The 24218-nt window shown below is 42.2% G+C and overlaps 1 protein-coding gene across 3 annotated transcripts; it reads left to right on the top strand.

Annotated features, from left to right (window-relative positions):
• The first annotated feature begins 379 nt into the window (after positions 1-379).
• sec16a (SEC16 homolog A, endoplasmic reticulum export factor) lies at positions 380-24104 on the top strand. Of its 3 annotated transcripts, none has more exons than XM_066645453.1 (31): positions 380-496; positions 4412-7361; positions 7468-7598; positions 8633-8724; positions 9216-9351; positions 9647-9821; positions 9913-10075; positions 10395-10537; positions 10685-10746; positions 10853-10991; positions 11119-11358; positions 11467-11564; positions 13081-13162; positions 13283-13400; positions 13531-13642; positions 13958-14063; positions 14289-14429; positions 14549-14662; positions 15822-16011; positions 16166-16566; positions 16782-16832; positions 17237-17401; positions 17975-18052; positions 18186-18242; positions 18358-18493; positions 19399-19539; positions 19629-19720; positions 19827-19880; positions 20941-21000; positions 22221-22295; positions 23033-24104. In XM_066645453.1, the coding sequence occupies exons 2-31, from the start codon at positions 4467-4469 to the stop codon at positions 23096-23098; spliced, it is 6513 nt and encodes a 2170-aa protein (XP_066501550.1). In that variant the 5' UTR covers positions 380-496; positions 4412-4466; the 3' UTR covers positions 23099-24104. The 3 variants fall into 3 exon arrangements, with proteins under 3 accessions (XP_066501550.1, XP_066501549.1, XP_066501551.1); XM_066645452.1 differs by having other exon boundaries at positions 389-552; XM_066645454.1 differs by lacking the exon at positions 20941-21000 and having other exon boundaries at positions 389-552.
• Positions 24105-24218: the final 114 nt, after the last annotated feature.

Genomic DNA, 24218 nt, shown 5'->3' on the forward strand with positions numbered 1-24218 from the left:
TTATGTAGATTATTCTCTGAACAATTTGTACTTAATACTAACAGTGTTGTAAATTATAATCACAGAAACTGCTTGAATGGACCAAGTCATGGCAAAGACTTAGATCTTGGAGGAAACCATCAGACTTGCACTAGAATACAGAATAAGTACAAAAAAAACTACCAAAGAGAATTAAGAGTAACATTAGGAGTTAGTATGTGATATAGGTTCAAATGTTTTTTTAGCACTTGTTGCATCCAGGTTGGTCAAATTAAGAGCCGTTATAGATGTGTGAAGTAGAATTCGATTCTAATTCGAATTGGATCCGGAATTAACGTGAGGCAACTCCGTCCGGAGCGCTGACGTCGGGAGCGGTGACGTTTCATGTACACGTCGCTCTAGCGAAGATGGCGGAGGAGCGTCAGAGTGAAGGTCCCTCGCGGCACTAGGGCTTTAAACAGCGGATTAAACTCACTCTCTCTCTGGGGCTTGGCTCCACGGCGGCGGAGGATCGGAGGTGACAGAAAGATCTTCGCGCTCAGAGCTTGTTCTCAGCGCCTTTTGGACTCTAGGGTCAGTTCTCCGAACTAGTGTTAGCATGCTAACCGTTAACACTGCAAAACCAGTTGACTGTGCTAATGCGCTAGCATCCTAACTGTTTACGTTATAAAACCCATTGCGTATGCTAAGCTAACGTTCTCGACCGTCCAGTTGCCTTGTCAGCAGTTAGCCGTAGCTGTCAGTCCTGAAGAGAATAATACTTTCGGCTTTATTTTGTAACCGGTCTGATCCAGTTCATTGACACTTCCATAGCTCGTTTTATTAACAATTCCTTATCAGGTTAAAGAGAAGCTTTCTGGATAAAGTTAGATGGATAACGTTGATCCACACTTGGCTTCCCTTTTTACTCACCTCAGCTAACTGTTCAACCTTAAGCTCATGTTTATGTCTAGTATTTAGCCTTGTTAGCATGTCCGTGTGGTGTGGTTTATACAATAGAAAGCGTATTCTGAGTGACAAAGCGGTCAGTGTTATGTCTGAGCATTACATCTAGGGCATTTTTAAGGCGTTAGAGAATGTTTATCTTGGATATGATTTCTATATTTCTACCTCTGTAAAGATAGGAGTTTGTAAGTGGTTAATTTGTTACCAGAGGGGACTTTAAACTGGGTATTACTGTTGAAGGCAAGACTATATAGTCAAGACGGAGACAGGAAAACTTAGTTAAAACTGATACTGGGACCAGAACACATCTAGTCTGAGTTAAGACCAAGACTGGGACACATGGGATCTGAGTAGTCTACTGTATTCATGTTTCAGTCTATACATTAAGGTCCAGATCTTCTGTTCTGATTAAAAAAACCAGAATGTTAACTTATTCTGGCTTGAGGATGGTGCCATATGGTCAGTCAGTTGAGATTTGTTGTCATGTACACAATGTGCGCATGTTTGATTACTTCCTGATGGTCTAACTCAGCGTCAGGCAGTTTACTGACTGTTATGTTCAATTCACGCATGTTGTTATTATTGCTGTGTTTACAAATGCTGTTATTTTCAAATGTCCATTTTCAGTTTCTCTTTCATGGGGATGCTGATAAACTATTCTATCTCTGTCTCAAACCTTCTCCTGGATTGGTGTTTTTTCTATTTTAAAGGGGACAGATTATGAAAAGGTCACTTGTTCTGTGCATGTCCACATTAATATGGGGATCTGGGGTCCACCAAACTACACACTGTGAAAGAAGGTCACCCAGTCAGAAGAGAAAAGTAGAACAGAAAAGAAAGAGAACCAGAAAAAAAACAGCTAAAAACCCCAGAGATTCTGCTGCTTGCTCCTTACTGCTGTGGACTCAGGGTGAATGGACTGAAACTGTCCGTTCTGAGCAGGGTAATTTAGACAGGGGGTGATCACTGCTGTGAGGATTGTATTTTGACTAAAGCAAGTGGCAGATGTTTCATTAAGACCTCAGAACTGTGTTCCCTTGTGGAGAAGGGCCAGAATACGTGCCCTTTTAAGCTCTCAGTCAGTCTTTTCCCCAGCTTAAATCAGCATATCAAGTAAATCACTGATGTGTTCTGTGTAGCCTACAGGTCCAGATTATCAAACACTGCCTAATCTGACTGCTAGGTGGACAAGAGACTGCAGAGAGTGTCTGTATCGTCTTGCTCCTGGAGATCAGTAAACCTGTCACCAGCCTTGGGAGCCGTGACATTTGTAGAGATAAATGCAGGTCACGCAAGCAGTAGCCAGAGCTCCCACTCTGCCTGAGGATAGTTATGGGGTTCAGAGAGAAGTTGGCAAGGTTTCAGAGTTCATCGTAACTTAATCTTGGTCTCCTCTCAAGCAAAGCATATCTTGTTTCCCGCAGTGTTGTTATGTACTATCACCCAACAAACCCTTGTGGTGTTCATCAAAGGGTTTACATGTGTTAGATGGCTAGGTGTTAGATTCTCATAATGAGAATAATATTCCTAGGATAAATCCGTAATCTCCTTCGGAATTTAAATTCCCTGTCCCTCCCTTTTCCCCTTGTGCACTGTGAGAACAATGACGTGGTACACCTCCCATGTCTCTGAAAAATGCTAAAAGTGCTAGAGTCAGTTTACCATGCGTATTTTGGGTTTGAGAAAGCTGTAAAATGCAAATCACACCCAAAGCAATCTCTGTTTTTGTTAAGGTTAGTAGTATTTTGACCGGTCATAGATTTAGATGAGTGTTTCTCTGCTTGTGCAATCTAAGATAATGAATGAATAAATTAATGTTTATTTTACTTCAGAGGAGCAGAACAGTTCTCTGTATATTACCTAATAGAAATCAGTGCTAAATTTTCTGTTAATGCTAATCCAGGTTACAAGCTCTAGTTGAACATAACATTGGTTCCTCAGTCCCTGTTCATTAGAGCAGGGTTGACCTACTGGGGCAATCAGCACATTTCTCACATTATGTTAAGTTGCCCTGTGAGGTTATATATTGGAACACTCTAAAGATTGGCTACAAACTGCATGAATTTGAAGTTGGTGTGTGAGAGTGTGTAGATAGTTAAAGAGAAGCTCTGGGTAACTGCAGTGACTACCATACGGAATATGTGCAGGTGAATGGTCAACATGTGTTTTCTTTGCTTTCACCTGTGTTTGTGAGAACTGATGTGTACCCATGCCTACAATCAGGTTTCAGTATACATTCATCAAGCTACTGAGTAAACTGAGCAGTTGTCATCACTCTACATTGTTTCCTTTCCCTTTCTTTTCCTGCTCTGCTCTGTACAAAAAAGGAAAGCATGGTTGGGTGTGTCAGTGAATATCCTAGGTTACTTTAAAAGACTGTTAATTTAGATACTTGTAGCCCAAAGTTATAGATTCCAGCTCTGTTTTTGTTTGCCTTTGAAATAAATGTTTCCCCTGGGTAAACACTTTCTGTCCCTGACAACAGCAGTAATATTCTGCTATCATTTTCATCAAAACAGAAACAGCTGTTTTTAAGGTAGATTTTGATATTGCGAAAATAGGAAAATAGCTGTCAAAGCTTGGTTTGGGGCAGCAGTGTTGGACTCTGGTCCCGGGTGGTCATAACACTGCTCTTTGCTGTTGACACTGCTCTCCAGCACAAATTTACAAAGTGCTTTGCTATTTAAAAGAAAAAAATCTACACCTTAATTGCCAGGGGCTGCAGAGGACTGCATTCTGTTATCCCCGAACCTATAGTGCTTTATGATTTAGTTATTCTTTTTTTTTTTTTGCCGTTTAAGGAAATCAAACAGTTAGGCTAATTAGTGCAAAGCAAATGTACATACAGAGGCTGTTAAGACATACTGCATTTTTGAAGTTCTGCATTAACTTCTGTTGGTCATCGTGATTTAAAGCTCACAGAGTCAGGTAAAAGTTCTTGCTGAAAAGACTGAAGACATCTGTTTTGTCCCAACACTCAAAGCAATTCACCTGCAAGGCGGTGTGCCATTGCAAAACAGTTACACCTGCACTATATCCTGATTGTTCATATTTTCATGTGTAAAAATGAATGCAGACAATTCAAATAAAATGGGGTTTTACTCTGTGATGAGACTAGCTGCCTACAGGGGTGTGTATGTGTTTGCATACTTTTCACTGAGTGCACGTTAAGGTGACGTCATGCCACATAATTAATCAAACACTACAAGGAGGAAGAGAGATCACTTGGCAAAGAAGCGTTTCTAACATTTCCAATGATACAAACTAGTAACACAGTACATGTTTAATGAGCTTGTGTTTTTTTTTTTTTTTTTTTATTATTATTATTCATTTTAGCAAGTTAGCAGATGATGTCAGGATCAGTTATAAATGATGAGCATAATGTTAAGAGACACTGGCAAAGAGACAAATGTATTTATTTATTTATTTATTTTAATTTGATCAACTTTGCATTTTACTGATGTTGTGCCCTATTATTTCCCCACAGGGACAGTTTTCACACAACTCTCAGTGTCTTGAGCTCTGAGAGTAAGGAAATAGTGATGCAGCCCCCTCCTCGTACGGCACCCCCTGGAGCGTGTGGCCCGCCCCCACCTACCTCCGGTGGCCCCAACGCGTTTAGGAGGACCCGACCACACAAGCATGGAGCAGCAGCCACTGCAGCAATGCCTGTCCCACCCACACAGCCAATGACTGACCCTTTCGCTTTTGGGAGGCAAGCTGCTCCTCCACTGTCAACAGGCAGCCAGGCTCCGCCTCCAACCAGCAGTCCTCTTCCTATGCAAGCCTCTCCACCAGCAGGTTTGAACCAGCCTGCTCCACCTCAGCTTTCAGCGTCTGGAGCACAACTGGGAACAGCTGGTCCTCCACCCACGTTCTTCACCCCACATCCTGGTCCTTCGGGACCTTCACCTGCTCCTAACCCACATCCTGCTGAGGCTGGCTATTTCAACTCGCAAGAGTCAATGCCATATATTGCACAGATGCCTAACCCTGCTTCTCCTTTCAGTCAATTTCAGCCTCCTCCTGCATCCTCAACACCACCTGTTCAAAGCCCACCTTCCTTTCAGCCCACACCCCCTCTTCCTTCACATTTGGTGCCTGATCATGGGAGTCGCCCCCCTTCGGTTCAGAACTACTTTCAACCAACCAGTGATCCTCCTCAGCCTTTCCATGCGCTTCCCCAGACACAAGCCCCTCATCCTGCCCCCTCGCCTCATTTTGTCCCACCTCAGATGCACCCTCAGAATCATAGTCAGCTGAATGCTAGTGGGCTGCCTGATCCCCAGCAACAGAACTCCCACTTTTCAGCTCAGAATTATTTCAACCAGACAGGTGGACTCTCTGAGCCATGGTTCAGTCAAGTTCCACAGGATCCATCACAGCGTGCCTGTCCTGTGCCCTATATCCCTGCGGACCCCGGATCTCTATCCATGTTTTTCCAGGGCAACGATGTGGAGAACGAGGAGACGCTTTCTGGGGATGGCCGTGTGAATGGTGTCTCTCACCCTCCCCATGCAGGGGCAGTGAAAGAAGCCCCTGCTCCATATTTGAATGACAGTGGTAATTTGAGAGCTGGTGCTGGTCCATGTGACTCAGTTGAGAATCTGGAATGCATTCCGAACCAGGAGGTACTCTCTAGCGAACCACCACCACCACCACCCCCCCCAAGCCATGCCTATGAAGCAGGGCCAAACTTGGAGACACCAGATTCTGCCTCTCGCCCTACACGTTCAGCAAGTGTCTCCTCGAGCTACAGCAATGTCAGTCATGGAAGTGGTCATGCTCCCCACAGTAGTGGCCACCCTACTCGTCGCCATCAGGGTGTTGTTGGAACATTTATCCAACAGGAAAGCCCCCACCCCCCAGATCCACCTGTGTCTCATTCCTCTGCCGCTGGTTATTTTGAACAAATAGATTCTGCTCCTCCACCAGAGCTGAGTCCCACATTTCCCACCCCCAGCCCTCCAAAGCCGGTGGGTGTGTTCCAGGCCAGTGCTAACTCCTCTTTTGAGCCTGTACGATCTCACAGTGTTGGTGTCAGGCCTGCTGAAGTTGATCGAGCTAGAGTGGTTATGGAAAAGGGTGGAGTAGATGTGATACCTGGCAACCTGGAGCAGCCTCCAGACAACATGGAGACGATCTATTTTCCAGGAGGGCAGGATCGCAGACCGTCATCTCGAGCCCAGGGGTCCCGTAGACCCTCTGATAGCCCTGCTACAACCCTCTGGGCTCAAAGTGACCCTGCTAATCTTGCAGCAAATATTCTGCTAGCTCCTGCGGCACCCCCTCTGGCTGCTACTCTTGTTCCAACACGTCAATCTAGCTCAGAGGTCATCCAGCCTCCAGAGGACGTACCCCTGGATCTGCAGTCACTCAGAGTACATCCTCAGCCTCACTCAGAGAACCTTGAGAACCCACCAGACTCTGCCCCTCAGGCAAGTCTGGGTTACGCTTCCTTGCTGGTGACCACACCTCCTGTAGAGGCTTTGAGCCAACCTGTTTTGATCGCACCACCTTCGACCAATTACAGTGTTGTTTCTCCTCAGAACCCTTCTCAAACGGCCAAACAGGCAAGTCCCAAAGAGGCCACATCACCTGTTCGCCTGGTGTCTCAAACTCCAGTATCCAATCAGTTGCCATCGAGTTCCTCATCAAATCAGCAACCTCCGCTTTTCTCGCAGCCAACAATGAACTTTCCCCCTACTTCTGATCAGAGTCTATTGAATCTGGCTCGAGAGGTTAGAGAAGCTCCACCTCCTGCCCAGCCAGTCTGCCCACCACTCTCAAGAGCCTTGAGAGGAGATGGTCAAGTGATCCCACCTTCTAATCCACAAATTCAGTCTTCTGCTTCTGCTGCCACCCAGAATCAGCCCTCCAATTTTGAGCTGCTTGATTTTTCTATGCACCAACCACAGAGCACAAATCAGTCCTTGGCTGCACCCATTTCTCAATCAGTTTCGCTCCCTGCCACAGTAAATAACACACCTGGCTTTTACCTGCAGGTCACCAAAGATGCACAACAAGGTGGACGGGCTGACACAGAGCCTCTGCTTCAGCCACAAGCCCCAAACCCCCCAAGACCCTCCAGCAATCAGACTACCAATGAACCATCTGGCCCCACACACCAAACCCATCCAGCTTCAACCCAATATCAGCCTCTGCCACAGACGACACCCACTTCACAAGCTGCCGTGCCCCCAGTATCTGGACCAACCCAACCTCCCACTTATCCTCCAAATCCTGGGAATTCTGCTCCCTTGCAGGATCCTCAGCGGCCCCCCTCTACTCTTGGAGGCCAGCCTGGTTATGGAGCTCCCCCTCCCATGCCTCCTGGGCCTGGATATGGCAGCTATTATCCAGAGTACCAGGATGCAAGAAATCCCTACCTGCCTCAGTACCCGCAGTTTGACCCAAGGGCTCCGATGTACTATCAGGTATTATTTGTATAATATGCTGATTTACAGTAGTTTCTGCTTGTAGCTTTATTTCACCTCTTTAATCTCATTTTCAACTCCCATTCTCTTCTTTTTATCTCTGCAGAATGATCCATATCGAGCAGATCCTCGGTACAATCGGTATAACGGACCAAACCCCGGTTACCGGGAGCCAGAGCGGCAGCCAGAAAGACCGAGTTCAAGAACCAGTCAGTACTCTGATCGTCCTAACTCAAGGTGAGTTTAAAAGTAGAGGGCAGGCTTTCCTCACAGATTCATGAATTCTTGACTTGAGAGTTTATACACTGAATGTGCCACAAAAGATCGGCTGTAATAGCTGAACTATGTTTTTCATTTCTAAACCATACATGCATTACAGGGCTTAGCAAGCCTGAATATCTGCAAGTAAAAGAAGACTTACTTTGCTACTTGTAAAACAGGCTGATTGTTTCACTGCCTCTTTCAACAGCTGGAACATTCAGAGCTTTAAGACAGAGCTTGGATTTCTCTAAAACAGTTTGTTTTATCTTTGGCCGACGTGTGTTTATTTAGTTATTCCTATCTGTTCGATATTGGAATTTTGGCTGATATTACAACCGATAATTTTTTGTGCTTTGCATATGCACTGTAACTACTCAACTATGTCTTTTGTGTGGACATTTTTCACAGTTTTTGCAGAGAAGTTCTCTGTCGCTATGGTGGATTTCCATTTGATTGTCAGTTTTGAGGGTAAAATGAATGTAAAATAGCAATGATGCTCAGTGCACGCACACACAGCGGCGTAAACGGAACCATTGGTAAATCTTTGATAGACTATAAATGAACTATATGTAATAAATTTAAAGATACAATTAAAAATTACAGAAAAATTACACAACTTATGATAAAAAAATTATATATTTGTTTTTTTAATCCAATGTTAATTTGGTTTAAATACAAGCAAGATTAAATTATTAGTTATTAATACAGTTATTGGCTACACCATGTGCTAATTATCAGTTATTGCATCGGCCCATACAATTCATTATCGGTGCATCCCAAGCTAACACCATCTGTGACAAATCAGAGTACAAATTCTGACTTTAATGATTTACAGTTCTTGGCACACAGCTGATCTGGTTAACCCTGTTATTGCAGGGACAACTGAGAGTAGTCAGTGAATTCCGTGTTCATAGTAAAAATGCCCAAAAAATCATCTTAACTGCAAGATATGTTTTATACCCAGATGTTACAGATGTTCTTTAACTTGTTTTGAAACCGTTCTCTCTCAGGCAAGGCTATGCTGAGGATTACCCCAGGCCTAACCGCAGTGCCTATGAAGACTATGCAAATTATTACAAGAAACAGTACGAACAGTACCCAGGTAAGCGCCATATTAGAGATGCCATGTCTGTGAAAAAGTTTATTTTCATGCTCTTATTTCCCAAATTTCTAATGTATATAATTTTAATGCTAAAGATTCAATGTTACTGTGAGCAAAGGAGGACTCTGGAGGAAAAGGTTTGAATACCTCTGAGCAAGTGGTTGTGCATACAAAGTTTTGGGGGACAGAATCTGGAATTACTGACAACTAGTGGAACATAAAGGAACTGTGGGTCACATCATAAAAAACTTTTTAAGACTGGGGACATGGTGCCCCAACAGGTAGTGTTCGCTGTCTGGGGTTGTGTGTTCAATCCCTGCCTTAGGTCACTGTCTGTGAGGGGTTTCTGCCTTGCACCCAGTGGCTTCAGGTATGATCTTGATCCTCCACCACTACTGTGAACTAGAGAAAATGTTTTTGTTTGTTTTCTTTTTAGCATTCCCGTAGGGCCTAATAAACCGCTCTTTCTGTCTTTGTGATTCTGTTTGCAGATCGGAGTGGGTGGTATGACCTCAATGCTTATGACCCCCGTTATGGTTACTATGGTCAAACCTATGACTGGTATAACTATGGGTCCGAGGCCTACAGAGCAGCTGACCCTTACTATGGCCAGCGGTATCCCAGCAGGTACACGCACACACAATGGATCATTGCTGATATTTTTGTTGGTGGGGAGGTCAAGAAGGACAGTTTATTCATTTGCTTGTTTTTAATAAAAACCACAATTGATTATTAAGCTATTGTCAGTTGTCATAAGACATTTCTTAAGCAGATTTAAAAACTTAAATTCAGGCTTCCTTTTTGAGAATCTTTGTGTGAGATGCCAATACATTTCCTTCTATAGTCTTTTCACCTATGCTGTCTTACTTTCTTGTCATGCTTTCCTTCTGCTTCCCACTGTGGCACCTTCAACCCTCTCCAGGCAAGGTTACGATGACCCCTTTCGCTACTATCCTGGCTATGACCGCAGCTTTGACGATGAACGTTACTTGAGGAAAGACGAGTTTGACTGTCGCTCTGTTCACAGCGAACAGTCTGCTCACAGCGTCCACTCAGCACACAGCCGCCGCAGCAGCTTCAGCTCCCGATCACAGCAGGTCTGTGTGTTCATATGTCGATTTACTTGCGCGTGTGTTTGTGCGCGCGATGCCCTTCTCACTCTCTGGTCTCTCTCTCTCCTTCTTGTAGAGTCAGGTGTACCAGAGTCAGCCAGATCTTGTTGCTAGTTACGATCTTACAGCAAGCACACTGCCTGTGGATTATTCCTACGCTCAGTATCCTGACCAAACAGACACCCAGAACAATAGCATTTACAACATCACAGAGAACACCTGGACTGCCCCAGAACAGCGTAATTATCTCTCTCTCTCTCTCTCTCACTCTCACAGATATACACAGAATTAATCTTATGGAGCTAACTTATCAAACATATTTCAATTATTATTTTAAATATTATTTAAAAATCAGAATTAAATACTTATATCAATTACACAGCTCCATATATTCCTTATTATTTCAGGTTTACCTTTGTCTCAACAGTTGAACTAATCATCTAGTTCAACTGACTAACTTTTGGCACAATCACCATTTTCTCTCTCTCTCTCTTCTCTCTCTCCTCTCTTTTTTTCTTACCTCCCCCACCCCATTCAAATTATCTCTGCCTCTCTCAGCTCCTCCAAGGCCGTTGACTCCTGAGAAATACTCTGTCCCACACTGCTGTGCCCGGTTTGGTCCAGCAGGTCAGCTAATTCTGGTCCAGCCAAACTTGCCTTCTGCAGGACAGCCAGCTCTCGTAGAGCTCCACGGCATGGAGGTGATACATGACATACAGCATCAGCATTTTTATTAGTTTGTGTTAATTCTAATGTTGTGTGCACTGACTAGCAGGATTTTCAGCACTGTTTGTGCAGACATATAAAGACATATGAACAATACTGATTTTGGTATGATGTTATTGCAGACAATAATGCAGGACTCTGCAGAGCAGACGGATTTACGAGCTTTTCCAGGACCACTTGTCAAGTAAGGCTGACATTTGCTGGCTGTATACACTGTAACATATTTCAGCACAGCCTCCTGCATACACTCCTGACTTGCTCTTCCTCATACATGTGTGTTTTTGTATCAGGGAGGAGACCCACAAAGTGGATGTTATAAAGTTTGCACAGAACAAAGCTCAGGAGTGCCTACGAAATGATGACCTCATTGACAAGGACTCTGCTGTCCTCATCTGGGAGTTCATAGTGTTGCTGTGTCGACAGAACGGGGTGTGTGAAACTGCACGTGTGTACATAGACACTTTTTATTCCCTCTCATACTATTTAATTTTGGAACATACTATCTCTCTCTCTTTCTCGCTCGCTCTCTTCCTCTCCTCCTTCCTCACTTACTCAGACGGTGGTGGGTACAGATCTGGCCGATCTGCTGCTGAAGGAGCATCGTTCCGTGTGGCTGCCAGGTAAATCGCCCAATGAGGCGAATCTGATTGACTTTAACAACGAGGCACTGGAGCGTCCTGAGGAAGAAGAGTCCGGCCCCCTGTCTCTGCTCTCGGACACATACATGGGCACACCTGAGAATGTTGGGAAGGAAACTGAGCGCTTCAGGGAACTGCTGCTGTTTGGGCGAAAGAAGGCAGGAGAACATGCACTCATACTAGCATGCTTTGATGCTTTACTGTGAGCACAAAATGAGAGAACAGCAAACTTTATATGTCAGCTGTATTTGTTACATGTGTTTTAGGATGCTCTTGAGTCTGCTATGAAGAATGCGCTCTGGGGACATGCACTGCTACTGGCCAGTAAGATGGACAACAGAACCCATGCCAGAGTCATGACCAGGTAAATAATACACACATATTCCAATTCCTCTTACATTTTCCTAATAATATTGACAGAATAGAAATTATTAAGCACTTGATATAGGAGAGGCATTTTTGTTCTTGGGTCTTCTGGCTTGACACGTTTCACTGTTGAAGTTAAATTCCAAACCTCAAGAACACAATACACCAACGGTAAAATTATCCGGATGTTGTTCTCACTTCGCCCCAAAATAACCATAATAAAAGGCTTTGTTTCATGACTTACCAATGAGAAAATCCTGAAAATCCCATCATTCAATGCGGCATCACAAATTTACTTTGTTGAGGTGACATTTACTGAATCCATTAGTCCATTCTTTGTGTTCTTGCTATTGAGAAACCACAATGCTGACTAATTTGTTGAATGAAGCCTTACCACCTTAAATGGCCAAAAGGGAGCATTGTTGAAATGCACATGTGCAAGGCCTGACAGAGGAGCTGAGGTTCATTTTTTACATAAAATGAACAAAGAACAAACTGATACTGCATATTATGCAGGTGCTATTACATACAAATACTGCTAATTTCTTAAAAATGAATTGCCTTACAAATTAAAATGATCACACAAAAATGTTACATCTATAACTGTGGGAAACTTTTAATTTATGTATTTTTTTTCTATAATTATTAACTCTGCCCTACATTTTCCTGTACCACAATATCACAGAATAAAAAACAAATTTATACAAAGAAGCACCAAAACGTCTCAAGCACCTCTAATAATAAGTGCACGTTGTAAGGAAGCGGCCTATACCACCGGCCACCAGCAGGGGGACTGACCGTCACAGTAGAGGAGCTGGTGGATCTGGGTCAAAAGACTCCAAGTCCCAGAATCCCCAGCGGTAATCAATGCTTAGCAGGTTCACCTGTAAGGCATGGTATAAAAAAGCCAAACCAACAGCGCTTTACTGCCGCACCTTTGTAGAGGGTTGAACGGTAACAGTGGGCATTAAGAAAAGAGGAAGAAAGCAAGGGCTGAGTCGGTTATAGTCAAGCTCATCCCAACATATCCCTTTTCCACTTCCCTCATCACTACTCAAAGCAGAACACACAATAAACAAAATAATACATGAACAGATAGTAAATAATAATCATAATTTAAAAAAAATAGTGTATATAAAACTATAATTTATAAAATAAATTGCTAAATAAACTCTGCACTTGAGTCTCCCTCTCACACTACACCACAACAAATGTATTTTGGACCCAACCTTCCTAAAAATGAAATTCCAGAAGACACATTTCTGACAAACACAGATGGCACTGTGGCAACACTAGGCTTGCCTGGTCTTGTTTATTTATGAATGTTTGTATGAATGTCTGATACTGTCTGTATCTATCTGAATGTAATAGCATACTACGTCCACAGGTAGTTTCTGTGTGGTAGGGAAGTGTTTGAGTAGTTTGAGCATGATGATGAATTTGCAAACATGCTAATTGGGTTAAATCTGATCTTAAAATTGACTCCCAGTAATGTGATTGTGTGTGTGTGTCAGGTTTGCCAACAGTCTTCCCATCAATGACCCTTTGCAAACTGTCTACCAGCTGATGTCAGGAAGGATGCCAGCTGCTGCTACGGTAATGCTGTGCATGTGGTTTTTTTATTTATTTATTTATTTATTTATTTATTTTATTTATTTATTTATTTATTTTAAATGAAGCATAATACGTGTTTCTCACTGTTTTGTTTTTTGACAGTGCTGTGGTGATGAAAAGTGGGGTGACTGGCGCCCGCACTTGGCCATGGTGCTCTCCAACCTCACACACACTCTGGATCTGGACACACGCACAATTTCCACTATGGGAGACACACTGGGTAAATATGTGCTTGAAATATTTAATGTTACTATCTTCGTTTTTCATCTGTAGGGTCATTTGAGCATTGAGCATATTTTACATTACATACACACAGTTGTGACATTTGGGTGGATTTGGCTGTCTTACAGCTTCCAAAGGTCTTGTTGATGCAGCGCATTTCTGTTACCTGATGGCACAGGTGGGTTTGGGTGTCTTTACCAAGAAGAGCACCAAGATGGTACTCATAGGCTCCAACCACAGGTAAGATACATCTACGCAAATACGTTTGAAGCTTATGCAAGTCAGTTCTATATACAGTTTGAAGATGATATAGGCCTCTGCACAATCTATATTTATTTTATACAGTTTATATACAAGTGTCATTAGTATTTAAGGATGTATTTACATAGCACTACAATTTATTTCATAAATTTTGCAAACATACAATTTGACATTGTTAAAAAAATGAGTGATGTCAGTGAACATAACTGTTACTTTGTCTCCAAGAGCTACTGCATATTATTAGCATGATATAAGCTCACACTCTTTCATTCCTTTGTTCTTTCCCTCCCTTAGTCTGCCATTTGCAAGGTTCTGCAGCTCTGAAGCAATCCAGAGAACAGAAGCTTACGAGTATGCTCAGTCTCTGGGCTCACAACCTCTTTCATTGCCCAACTTCCAGGTGTGACACACACACACACACACACACATTCTCTTCGATTCTGATAAGAAAATATGCATCATACTATCTTTAGACACTCACCCAGTGTTTCTTGTTTCAAACCTCGAAAAATAATAAGGATTAAATGGATTAAACATTCATTCCTAGACAAATTTTAAGCTGTGTTTAACAATTAAGGGAATTGTTAAAGATTCTGATGTTTCTTTCAATCCTTCATCCAAACAGGTGTTTAAATTCATTTATGCGTGTCGGCTGGCAGAGGTGGGGCTTTGTGCTCAAGCCTTCCATTATTGCGAGGTCATTTCCCGTGTACTGCTGACCTTACCTAACTGCTACTCACATGTGTTCATCAGCCAGCTCATTCAGGTACACCCACCACTTGAGAGAGTCTGAGCTCCTCTTGCATTTCATGTTGGGTTTGCATCCCATCTTGTTCTCTGTCTATGCACCTGAGAGACGTCTGATCTTTCTCTTTGTGATTACAGATGTCTGAGCGGTTGAGGTTTTTTGACCCGCAGCTGAAGGAGAAGCCAGAGCAGGAGCTCTTCCAAGAGCCAGAGTGGCTGCTACACCTCCGTACACTCAGCAGTCAGATTAAGGTGTGTATTTTAAAAGGCATGTTCTGTTAAAATGCATAGGTCTGATACGTCATTCACTAACTGGATACCGGACGGACAGGGCAGCTCCCTTTACCGATTCAAATTCTAGTTTTTAGTTTGTGCTGGACCATGAATAAGCCATAACATAATGTAATATGGGAAGCCATGGCCTAATATTTAGAGAAGAGACCTTAGGACTGAAAGGTCCTTGGTACGATTCCCACAACTGAGCAACTTGCACCCACAATGGCTCCACAGGCACCAGAGATGGCTGCCCGCCACTTTTCGTGCGTTTACAGCTCACAGCCCTATTTTGTGTGTGTGTCTGTGTGTGTGTTCACTGCCACAGATTGTTGTACAATGACAAGCAGTTGCATATTACATTAATGAATCACAGATCCAGATTCCATTCTACATTGTACCATGAACCAGCGGCAACTTCAGTCTGTAACTGAGGCCTCGTACACAGGGAAAACAGTGTTGGCCTCCTGTCCACATGAAAATGGGGTCACTGAAAACAGATTTTGCAAAGCATTTTGGATATTTTTAAAAATGTGGAGAAGTTTTTGTGTGAGAGAGAAAGAGACTGAAGAGTCTTCTATAGAAGGATAGGTACTATAAGGGCACAGAGAGAGAGACTTTTTTGACAGCTGTTTATTTTAAATCAGGTTTTTGTCACAGTGTCATTTAAAAAATGCATGTAAACAAAAAAATAAGTAATCAGTTAAAAACAAAAACAATAGCGCATGTAAATGGACATCAGTAAAAACAGTGAATTCTGAGGTGAAGTGGAACTTATCACACACAGAGCACACCACACCTCCGCAAAAAGTCTCCAGATATCTCATACTTCTCTCGTAAGGAGAGAGAGAAAAGGTGATAGAGAGAATGAAAAATGAGAAAAAAACTAGATAAAGTTAAACAGAGAAAAAAAAGTTATTTCTGCCTCATGTATCTTAAACACAAAACTTGTAATAATGACAATAATATTTGTACCAAATCAGTATCTATATCATCAGTTAAGTACTGGAATCAGATAGGAACATAAAAAAAATGTGGGTCAATGTTAGTTCTTTTTTTTTTCTCTCTCTCTCTCTCTCCTTTCTTTCTTTTTCTTTCTTTCTTTCTCTCTCTCTCTCTCTCTCTCTCTCTCTCTCAGGATGGTGTGTTAGTGATGCATACAGATCGCAGCTCTCCCCAGCCATCTGCTTGCACCACACCGAGTTCAGAGGAACATGCCAGTCTGCCTGACCACTCAGCCTTGCTCTCTGACCCTCGCAACCCCCTCATGACCTCCCTCATGCCACAGCCAGGACCATCCACGCCGGCTGTGCAGCTCATGCCACCAGGTATGTGTGCTTTTGATTTCTGAATGTGCAAACATCAAGAGGATGTTCCGAAAAAGAGGATTTCTACTTTTAACAAGATCGCTTAATCTCTCCAAAAGTCAGAAAGGTAGAAGGCATTTTAATTAAAAATGTCCTTAATGTTTGTCTCTTCTAGCTCCGACAACCATTTTACAAGATGGGGTGGTTCCACTGCACCATGACCCTCCTCCGGGTGAGAGTGTTCCTTTTTACCACGCAGCCCCTGTTCCATCTCAGCCTAGCTTCATCCCACAGTACCAGCCTAAACAACAGGAAGTGTACTCTCCTGTGCCAACGCAGAGTCCCACCCTAATGTCTCCTAATATGGCCCCACAAATACCCCTTTACACACCAACAGAAATCCCCCCTCAGATGCCTGCTCTGATGCCACCCGGTATGCCACCAGGCATGCCCCCACAAATTCCAAGGACAGAGTCTATGCCTATGCCTCCTTCACCTCAACAGCTTCCTCAGCCGTCTCCCCCGTCACACGGTCTCCACTATCAGCAGGACTTCTATGACAACATGGCGAACATGGTAATTTAACACACAGTACAACTAGTAAATGCTCTAGTAAAAAAAATTCATGCGCACATATACTTCAAATTTTCATTCAAATTAAAATACTACTTTTAAAATATTGTGGAGGACCCTCAATCTGCTTAATGGCTATACCTTACATTTATTCAGCCCTAAATAATAATAGAACAATTTTAACAAATTGCTGGCATGTTGATCTTGTTTGTGTTTAGAGCTCAGGCAGAAGATCCAGATCCACCTCTCAGTCATCAACAACACAAATGGTACAGTCTCTTTCTTTGTCTCTCAGGTCCTGGAGTCGTTTCACACATTCCGCACAGCGGGAGATTTTCTCTGTCAAATTCTGCATGTTTTAGGCATAGGGCAGAGCCTGTGCAACATTTGCAGGACATACTCCGGGACATTAGACGCTCTGTTCACACATGCGCTCACTCTTGCATTACAAGGAGCTTTTACTAGGGTGCAAGTGGAATAAAGTCCACGTTAAGTCTGGAAAAATTTTTTTTTAGTGTCTTTGCATTCACACATACAGCTTCTCTGGGAAAACTCTGGAAATTTCTTACCGTGCATATGTGAGAGGAACTGATATATTTGAGTGTCTTCACTGAGATTGGCTGGGTTACTATATACATGGGCTTTAACAGACCCTGACCTGTTGTTCACTCAGGCACCAGGACGTCGCTCACGCACAATATCAGAATCGTCCTGCCATTCTATAGGACGAGAACGGAGCAATTCTACAGTCAATGTAAGCTCTCCTCCTCCTCCCCCAATTCCAGAGGCTCCACCACAGGAGGTGCCAAAGAAAACCAAGAAGGAGTCACCAAAGAAGGTTCACACATTCTTTCTCTCTCACACATATACACACACACACTAACTGTGAGTTTATGTCAGAGTTAAAACAGTCAGATACACTAGCTTCTGTGAAAACAGTGTGTTTATTTTCTGTTTTATTGTTCTTTGATGAATACTACACTGACAGACTCTGTGTAAGCATTCTTTTAATGCAATTAAAATGTGATTGCTTTTTTTCTTTTAAAGATTAACAGTTCTTTTATTCCATTGCGATGACAAACAATATGATGTTCACAATCTATCAAAATGAAACATTATATTTCTAATCCAAACAGAATGCAATAGATATTTGTTTCTTGCCTGATTATATACCAGTTTTTGATTTCTAAAAAAAAATGAACCTGTTATGTTAGCAGCAGTTCAAAAAGAAGCTTGCTCCCAACCTCCCAGTTTGGGTGTCTTAGTGTGTGTAACTGGGGGACTTCTAGCTTGAAGGGGTAACTGTCAGTGATTAATGATTTGCAGTGGGGACGTACCAGCAGTCCATCAATTTCTCATGATGCTTTATGATGCTCAAACTGCGTTCTCTCTCTCTCTCTCGCTCTCTCAGGGAGGAGGTGGAGGTATTCTCGGCTGGTTCCTCAGAGGAAAGAATGAAGTTCATCTCCCAGATGATAAGAACAAAACGGTAGGAATCATGTACATTTATCTTTGTTCTCTTTCGTTTAATTTTGTGTGCTGCTCTTTTATTGCAGAGTATAAATTTCTATTTATTAAGGATACTTGTGTATAAAAATTATTATTTATTTTCTGTTTTACAGATAGTTTGGGATAATGCTAAGCAGAGATGGGTGAATCTGGATGAACCAGAGGAGGAGGTGTGTGAAATCAGATCCTCACTGTTAACTGTGTGAATAGAAGTTGTTTTGTTGGCACTAATGTGTGTGGTTTTTTTTCCCCCTCCCCCCTCCTGTATACTTGTGTTTCTTTCAGAGTAAGCCTCCACCACCACCTCCATCAATGTTTCCAAAAGCTCCTATGGGTGGTCCAGGGGCTGGGCCTGGAATGGGTGGACCACCTGGTCCACCGGGGGCAGGGCCAGCATTTAATATGTTCTCTAGGAAAGCAGGTGTGTCCCATTTTTATCATGTTTTAGCTTATTTAATGGAAAAGGCACATTAAATGTATACTTATAGATTTCAACATCTGAGACGCCTGCATTGTGTGCATCCCATATTTTTGACACTCAACTCAAAGACCTGACTTTTAACTCACTCATTGTTCTTTTCCACTGCGTGGGATCACCTTAAGTCATCTCAGTCATTTTTCCACTAGCACTGCTCCCATGCGAAATGGGGCAGGTGACATCAGAATTAAATAAATGTGAAAGCTGTCATAACTTCACAAAAGTGGCTTTTTTTTGTGCTGGAGCCCTGCATTTAATGACCAGGTACCAGATTTCGCCAATGGAAAAACAAAAGAGCCAAAGCGAGTGCTGTTAACGGTTAAAATGGTGCTATGCCACAGGGATAGTGAGAAAATGTCTTCCTGAATAAATAACTACTTCATGCATCATTAAAGGAAATTGTTTGTTACTTCAGTTGTTTAGATTTGTAGCACTTTCAATTTGTGTATACTTTTGTGCAGTTAGAAGCCTCCCGAATTTAGAGTGGGTTCCTACATAAATAATTTGAAATCCAGCAAAAATAAGTTGGTATTGCCCACCTATGGAGCAGAGATGAAGCAATATCCTCGTCTCTTTTCATGATTTTCAACCTTTGTAGGGGTCTTTTACTGATTTTCTGCTGTGAGCAGAGAGAGAAAAGCCTAGCTTCTCTGACTGAGCCACTTTGTTTTTATACTCATTTAATGCCATCAAAAGGCTACAAACAGGGGTAGTAAATGATGAGGAAACATCTTGTGAATTTTATTTGAATTGTATTTATTTGATTGAAGTGTTTGGTTTAAAACACAATAATAAAAAAATGTTCACGTATAAAAAAAACAAATGAATGTATTTGCATGGTGTTTCAGGCACTAGGGCTCGGTATGTGGATGTGCTGAATCCTGGTCGTGGGGATTCTAAACCCACAGCTGTAGTGCCTCCCCCTGCTGACCTTTTCGCTCCTCTCGCACCCATGGCCATGCCTGCCAACCTCTTTGTTCCAACAGCTGGTAGGAGTGTGTTTATTTGACATCTGTTTATGTACACTTGTATACTTCAGTACAGGGACATAGGTTGATTTAACACTCTGTCTCTTCAGCTCCTGTGGACCAGCAACCGATAGAGGGAAGTGTTCCAAACAACAGTGGAGAAAATACAGAACACACTCAGCCTAGTGCTTCAGTTCCACAGGTATATTCACATGCGCGCGCGCACACACACACACACACAAATACACTACACTGCCTGGTGAACATGATTAGGATTTTGTGTGTGTTATACTTATTTTTCTCTTCAGATGTTTAATCCCACACTTTTGCCTCCGGGTCAAGAGGGCACTCAGTCAGGAGAGGTAAAGCCCCCGTTTACTGCTTGGCTACTTAAACACTTAAAATGAGTTCTGCTATGCTCTGTGCTGTTTCTCACATTCACAAATATGGATGCCAACAAGTGTAGATAATCTCACACACACACACACACACACACACACAGCAAATGTAAACGTGCTTGAGCTCCTTGCCTTGCACAGCTGAGGCATTCCTCGGATCAATCTCCCATCATTTCTCATGATATCCCCAATTCTTAAATCTCTGCACCACAAAGGAGCCCCCTGAACCACACTAATCCGCTTTAGACGTGATGTATTGACCTTGTGATATGTCATGTCTGGGTCCAAACTGCTATTCATTGTTGCCAACTTTGTGACTTTTCAGACTCTTCTAGTGAGTTAGTTTCCAAAATTGACTACCAACATATCAAGCAAATTTTCGTACAAAAATGAGCTATTCATCATAGAAGAGAACTCGTAACAACATCGGGACTGACCATGAGCTGGAGACATGGCTTTCTCTGCTGCCCCTCTGTTCACAGACACAGAGTAGCACAATCAGTCCACACAGCAGCTCTCGCAAATTAGCTGCAAAAATGCTGCCAAAGACACGTTTGCTTCTTTCACATTTAATTTATTCCTTTTTCTGAACTCCTGAACTGAGATCACATAATTTTATACAGACATTCTGGTTTATCCAAACAGTAATCAGATAACTTAAGAATGTATGACACCTGAAGATGCAATTGGACCCGGAAATGGCATCACACTTAACAAGACCATGCAGTACATCACAGTAAATATAATTTGCTTTTACTGAACTCCCTGCTTAATAAGACTTAGATGCTGCTCTCATCCAGAATGTTTGTGTGTGTGAAAGAGAGAGATTGTGAAAATGCATGTCTCTCTCTCTCACACACACACACACACATATACACACACACACTCTCACGCGCTGATATATGCCACTGAAACAAGAATTTGGTGTAATGAGTTGATTGATGGGTTGGTGGGTCAATCTGCATGGGATTAATTTTGGTTTGTGGTGTTTTTGTTTGTTTTTGTGGATTTCTTGCTGTTCTAGCTATCACGTTCTAGCTCAATGAGTTCTTTATCTCGAGAAGTGAGTCAGCATTTAAACCAGGTACCTTCAGCTGGATTTCAACCTATATAGATACCAACACAAATATTCTCTCTCTCTCTCTTTTTCTCTTTCTCTCACATCCATTCATTCTCTGTGTGTCTTATTTTCACTCTCACTTAAATACACACACACACGTCCCACATCTCATGCTTCTCGCCACGCCTCCAGCACAACTCCACAAACTCTCACCTGTAGCAGCTAGCCCTAATGCAGCTCAGTGATTGGCTGAAGGCTGAACCAATAGAGAACTGAGCAGTGCTGAATACGTGCACCTTCTGCTCTGCTTTTCATCACGCATGCTCACACTAACCACTCCTCTGCATGCTAATGATCACCGTTTATGTTTGGCAGTGAAATGTATAGTAGATCTAGATCAGTCTTCTTCAGAAATTATGCTTAGATTTAATCGTTAATGTTTTACTTTAATTACTCAAATAATAAGCCACATACAGTTCTGTGCAAAAGTCATTGACCATCCTATTTTTTTACTTGTTTCCAAGTCAAAACAGGTATTAAGTGTATCTCAGTATCAGTAGTTGGTTATATTTCCTCGCTTCTCCCGATACAAGTAATGCCAAACACGTTCAGTGATGAGGTCTTGGATGGTTGGCTTTTCAACAACAAAGGGGTCTTGTATTCTTTTGGTCTGTTAATATATATACATTGAACAGTCACTGGATTAGGAACACCTATCTTGTATCTACACTCATTGTCCATCTTTTGAGTTCCACTGACCATACAGGAGCACTTTATAGGTCTTTAATTACAAACTGTAGTCCGTCTGTTTCTCAGCATATATCTTTTTGTGTATCTAGGGAGTTTATTTGTGTAGTGGTTCATTCTCAGCGCTGCAGTGACACTGATGTGGTGGTGGTGGTCCACTTTGTTAGACACACCTCCCTCATTGGTCCACCTTGGACAATAAGTGTAGAACACGCCCACAGTTAATGGCTCTTTGAATGAAATATGGTCTTGACTTTAGCACAGTGCTGCAATCAAGAGAACTGATGGTAATCAAGAGAACTGATGGCAATCAAGAGAACCGATGGCAATCAAGAGAACCGATGTTGAACATCATATTTTTTTTTTGACAGAGGAGTTAATGCCATTTCTAGGGTGCCCCCTCTCAGGTGTCTAGATGTACTATGCATATAGCAGCTGTACCATGTGCTGAAGTGGTTGACTGCATTCTCTGTGCCAACAATACTGTGTTCTCATAGGTTCCCACACAACCTCCCCAGGGAGCTCCACCCACAGGAGGAGTGACATTCTATAACCCCTCACAGTTTGCACAGGTAAGAGCTTTGGATAACAGCGTACAGGAATTTAATTAATCCTGCACTTTGTGTTTGGAAAGTGCAGGCAGTGTCAGTGAATACTGGAGATGAAAATCAGAAACTTTTCACTGTGCTCCAAATTTAGATACCCTAATCTTATTGAATTATTAGAATTATTCTATTTATTTGTTTATTTATATATTTACACACATCCCATTATATGGCATTAATTAGTCTCCAACTCCACACTTTCATTGCGTCTCCTTTGATCACACACAGTTGAGCATGTGCTTCCTTCCTCCAGACAAATGGGTGAGATGTCAGTCACTCCGTCTGGCTAGAACTTTTATTGTGTTTTATTAATTGGCTTAAAAAAATAAGTAATAAATGCAGCACATTAATTTATGAGTTCCCTGTTCACATAAGAACAGTACACATCGTTTTGCTTTGGGCTGCTTTCTCTCCTCATCCAAGGTTCCATTAGCAGTTGGACCATAATCATGTAACACATCTCACCTCATGTTAATGTTAACTCTTCTTAAAAAAACGAAGAATGAAAATTGAATACCTCTGGTTTGTATTATATATTACAGCACTGCCCTGTAGTTAATAATGTAAGCAATTTGATTGATTCTTTTAAATGCTGTATTTGTGTAATGGTTGTGCTGATGTATCAAGTATATAGACTGAAAAAATGGTCAGCATTTATAGGTTAACCCCCCCCCCCCCTCTCTCTCTCTCTCTCTCTCTCTCAGTCTGTTCCTCCAGCTCGGTCTCGTCCTGGGCGACTGGGGCAGCGAGAGTACCCTGCGCTAAAATAACAAAAAAGGACTGCTGCGGCTCTAGATAACGTCAGGACAAATTTTTTTTCGGAAGTGCTGGTTCACCGTCTGGCCTCCCAGTCTTTTTCCGTAATTTTCATCATCATCACCGTCTTTATCGCAGTTTATTCCATGCATTATACTTTTACGGAGTGTATGATGGTCCAGTCAAGCCATCACTCTAAAGACAAAACCTGTCTCTCATCCTTTTTCCAGCCATCGTCTCCTCCTCTCTTCAACTTCTCAGACTCTCTTTGGCTCTGTCCAGTGTCTTGACTGGAGCGCTCCCCTTGGAACAGTGTGACATTTAAGTGCAATAATATTGTGTCGATAGTTTGATTTCTTTGCCTGATAGTAACTGCATTTCAGCCCATTGTGTTGTATGAGCGAACAAGTGTGTGTGTGTTTGTGTGAGAGAGAGAGAGAGAGAGAGAGAGAGAATGAGTGCCAGTGGGAGGCGGCCAGTGCGGGTGTAAGGTGTGGTCTCCTGGCCCAATGTTGTCTTGATGTAACAGTGAGGCAAGGGTTGTTGGAGAATTTTAGTTATTTATTACCACTTCCTGTTGGAATGAGAAGCATTTGTGAAGCTTTTTTTTTAATCAATCCCCCCACTTCTGTATATGAGAATGAATATTTATGAGCTATAGTCTGCGTGTGCTAACTCACCCACACCCCATTAATTCTCTCTTGTTGGTTTATATCTTCCCTGAATCATACATGTATTCATAGATTTTTCTGATAATTCTTTTTTTTTTGAAGAACAATGATCATCTTTTTTTTTCTACTGTTTGTCAAGAGTTAAATCTGCTGTCATTAATTTTTATCATAATCCCCATCTTTGTTGCTAGTCTCGTTCCACGACAACAGTGAGTTGTTTTGTAATTCCAAAGGATGGCGCACTCTCTCTGAAGGAAGCCTGGACTCGATCCATTGTGTTTAGAATTGACTCTAAAATTCTCCACGGGACGAGAAACATACTGATGAAAATAAAGATATTTTTGAGCTCTTTAGCACTCTTTGTAAGGTGTGTGAAATGTGTATTTTCCTCATTCCAGAATTGTTGCTGTAAGACTGAACCTTTCTTGTTCAAGTGCAAAAAATCAGAATTTCACTCACTCAT

Source organism: Hoplias malabaricus, chromosome 15, assembly GCF_029633855.1.
Source record: "Hoplias malabaricus isolate fHopMal1 chromosome 15, fHopMal1.hap1, whole genome shotgun sequence".
NCBI classification, from domain to species: Eukaryota; Metazoa; Chordata; class Actinopteri; order Characiformes; family Erythrinidae; genus Hoplias; species Hoplias malabaricus.

Bases quoted from the DNA above. Each gene is read 5' to 3' on its own strand.
- sec16a (XM_066645453.1), top strand. From the start codon at position 4,467: ATGCAGCCCCCTCCTCGTACGGCACCCCCTGGAGCGTGTGGCCCGCCC. The intron at 14,430-14,548 runs GTACACCCACCA...TTGTGATTACAG, and splicing joins TCATCAGCCAGCTCATTCAG to ATGTCTGAGCGGTTGAGGTT. The intron at 17,402-17,974 runs GTTCACACATTC...TCGCTCTCTCAG, and splicing joins AGAAGGAGTCACCAAAGAAG to GGAGGAGGTGGAGGTATTCT.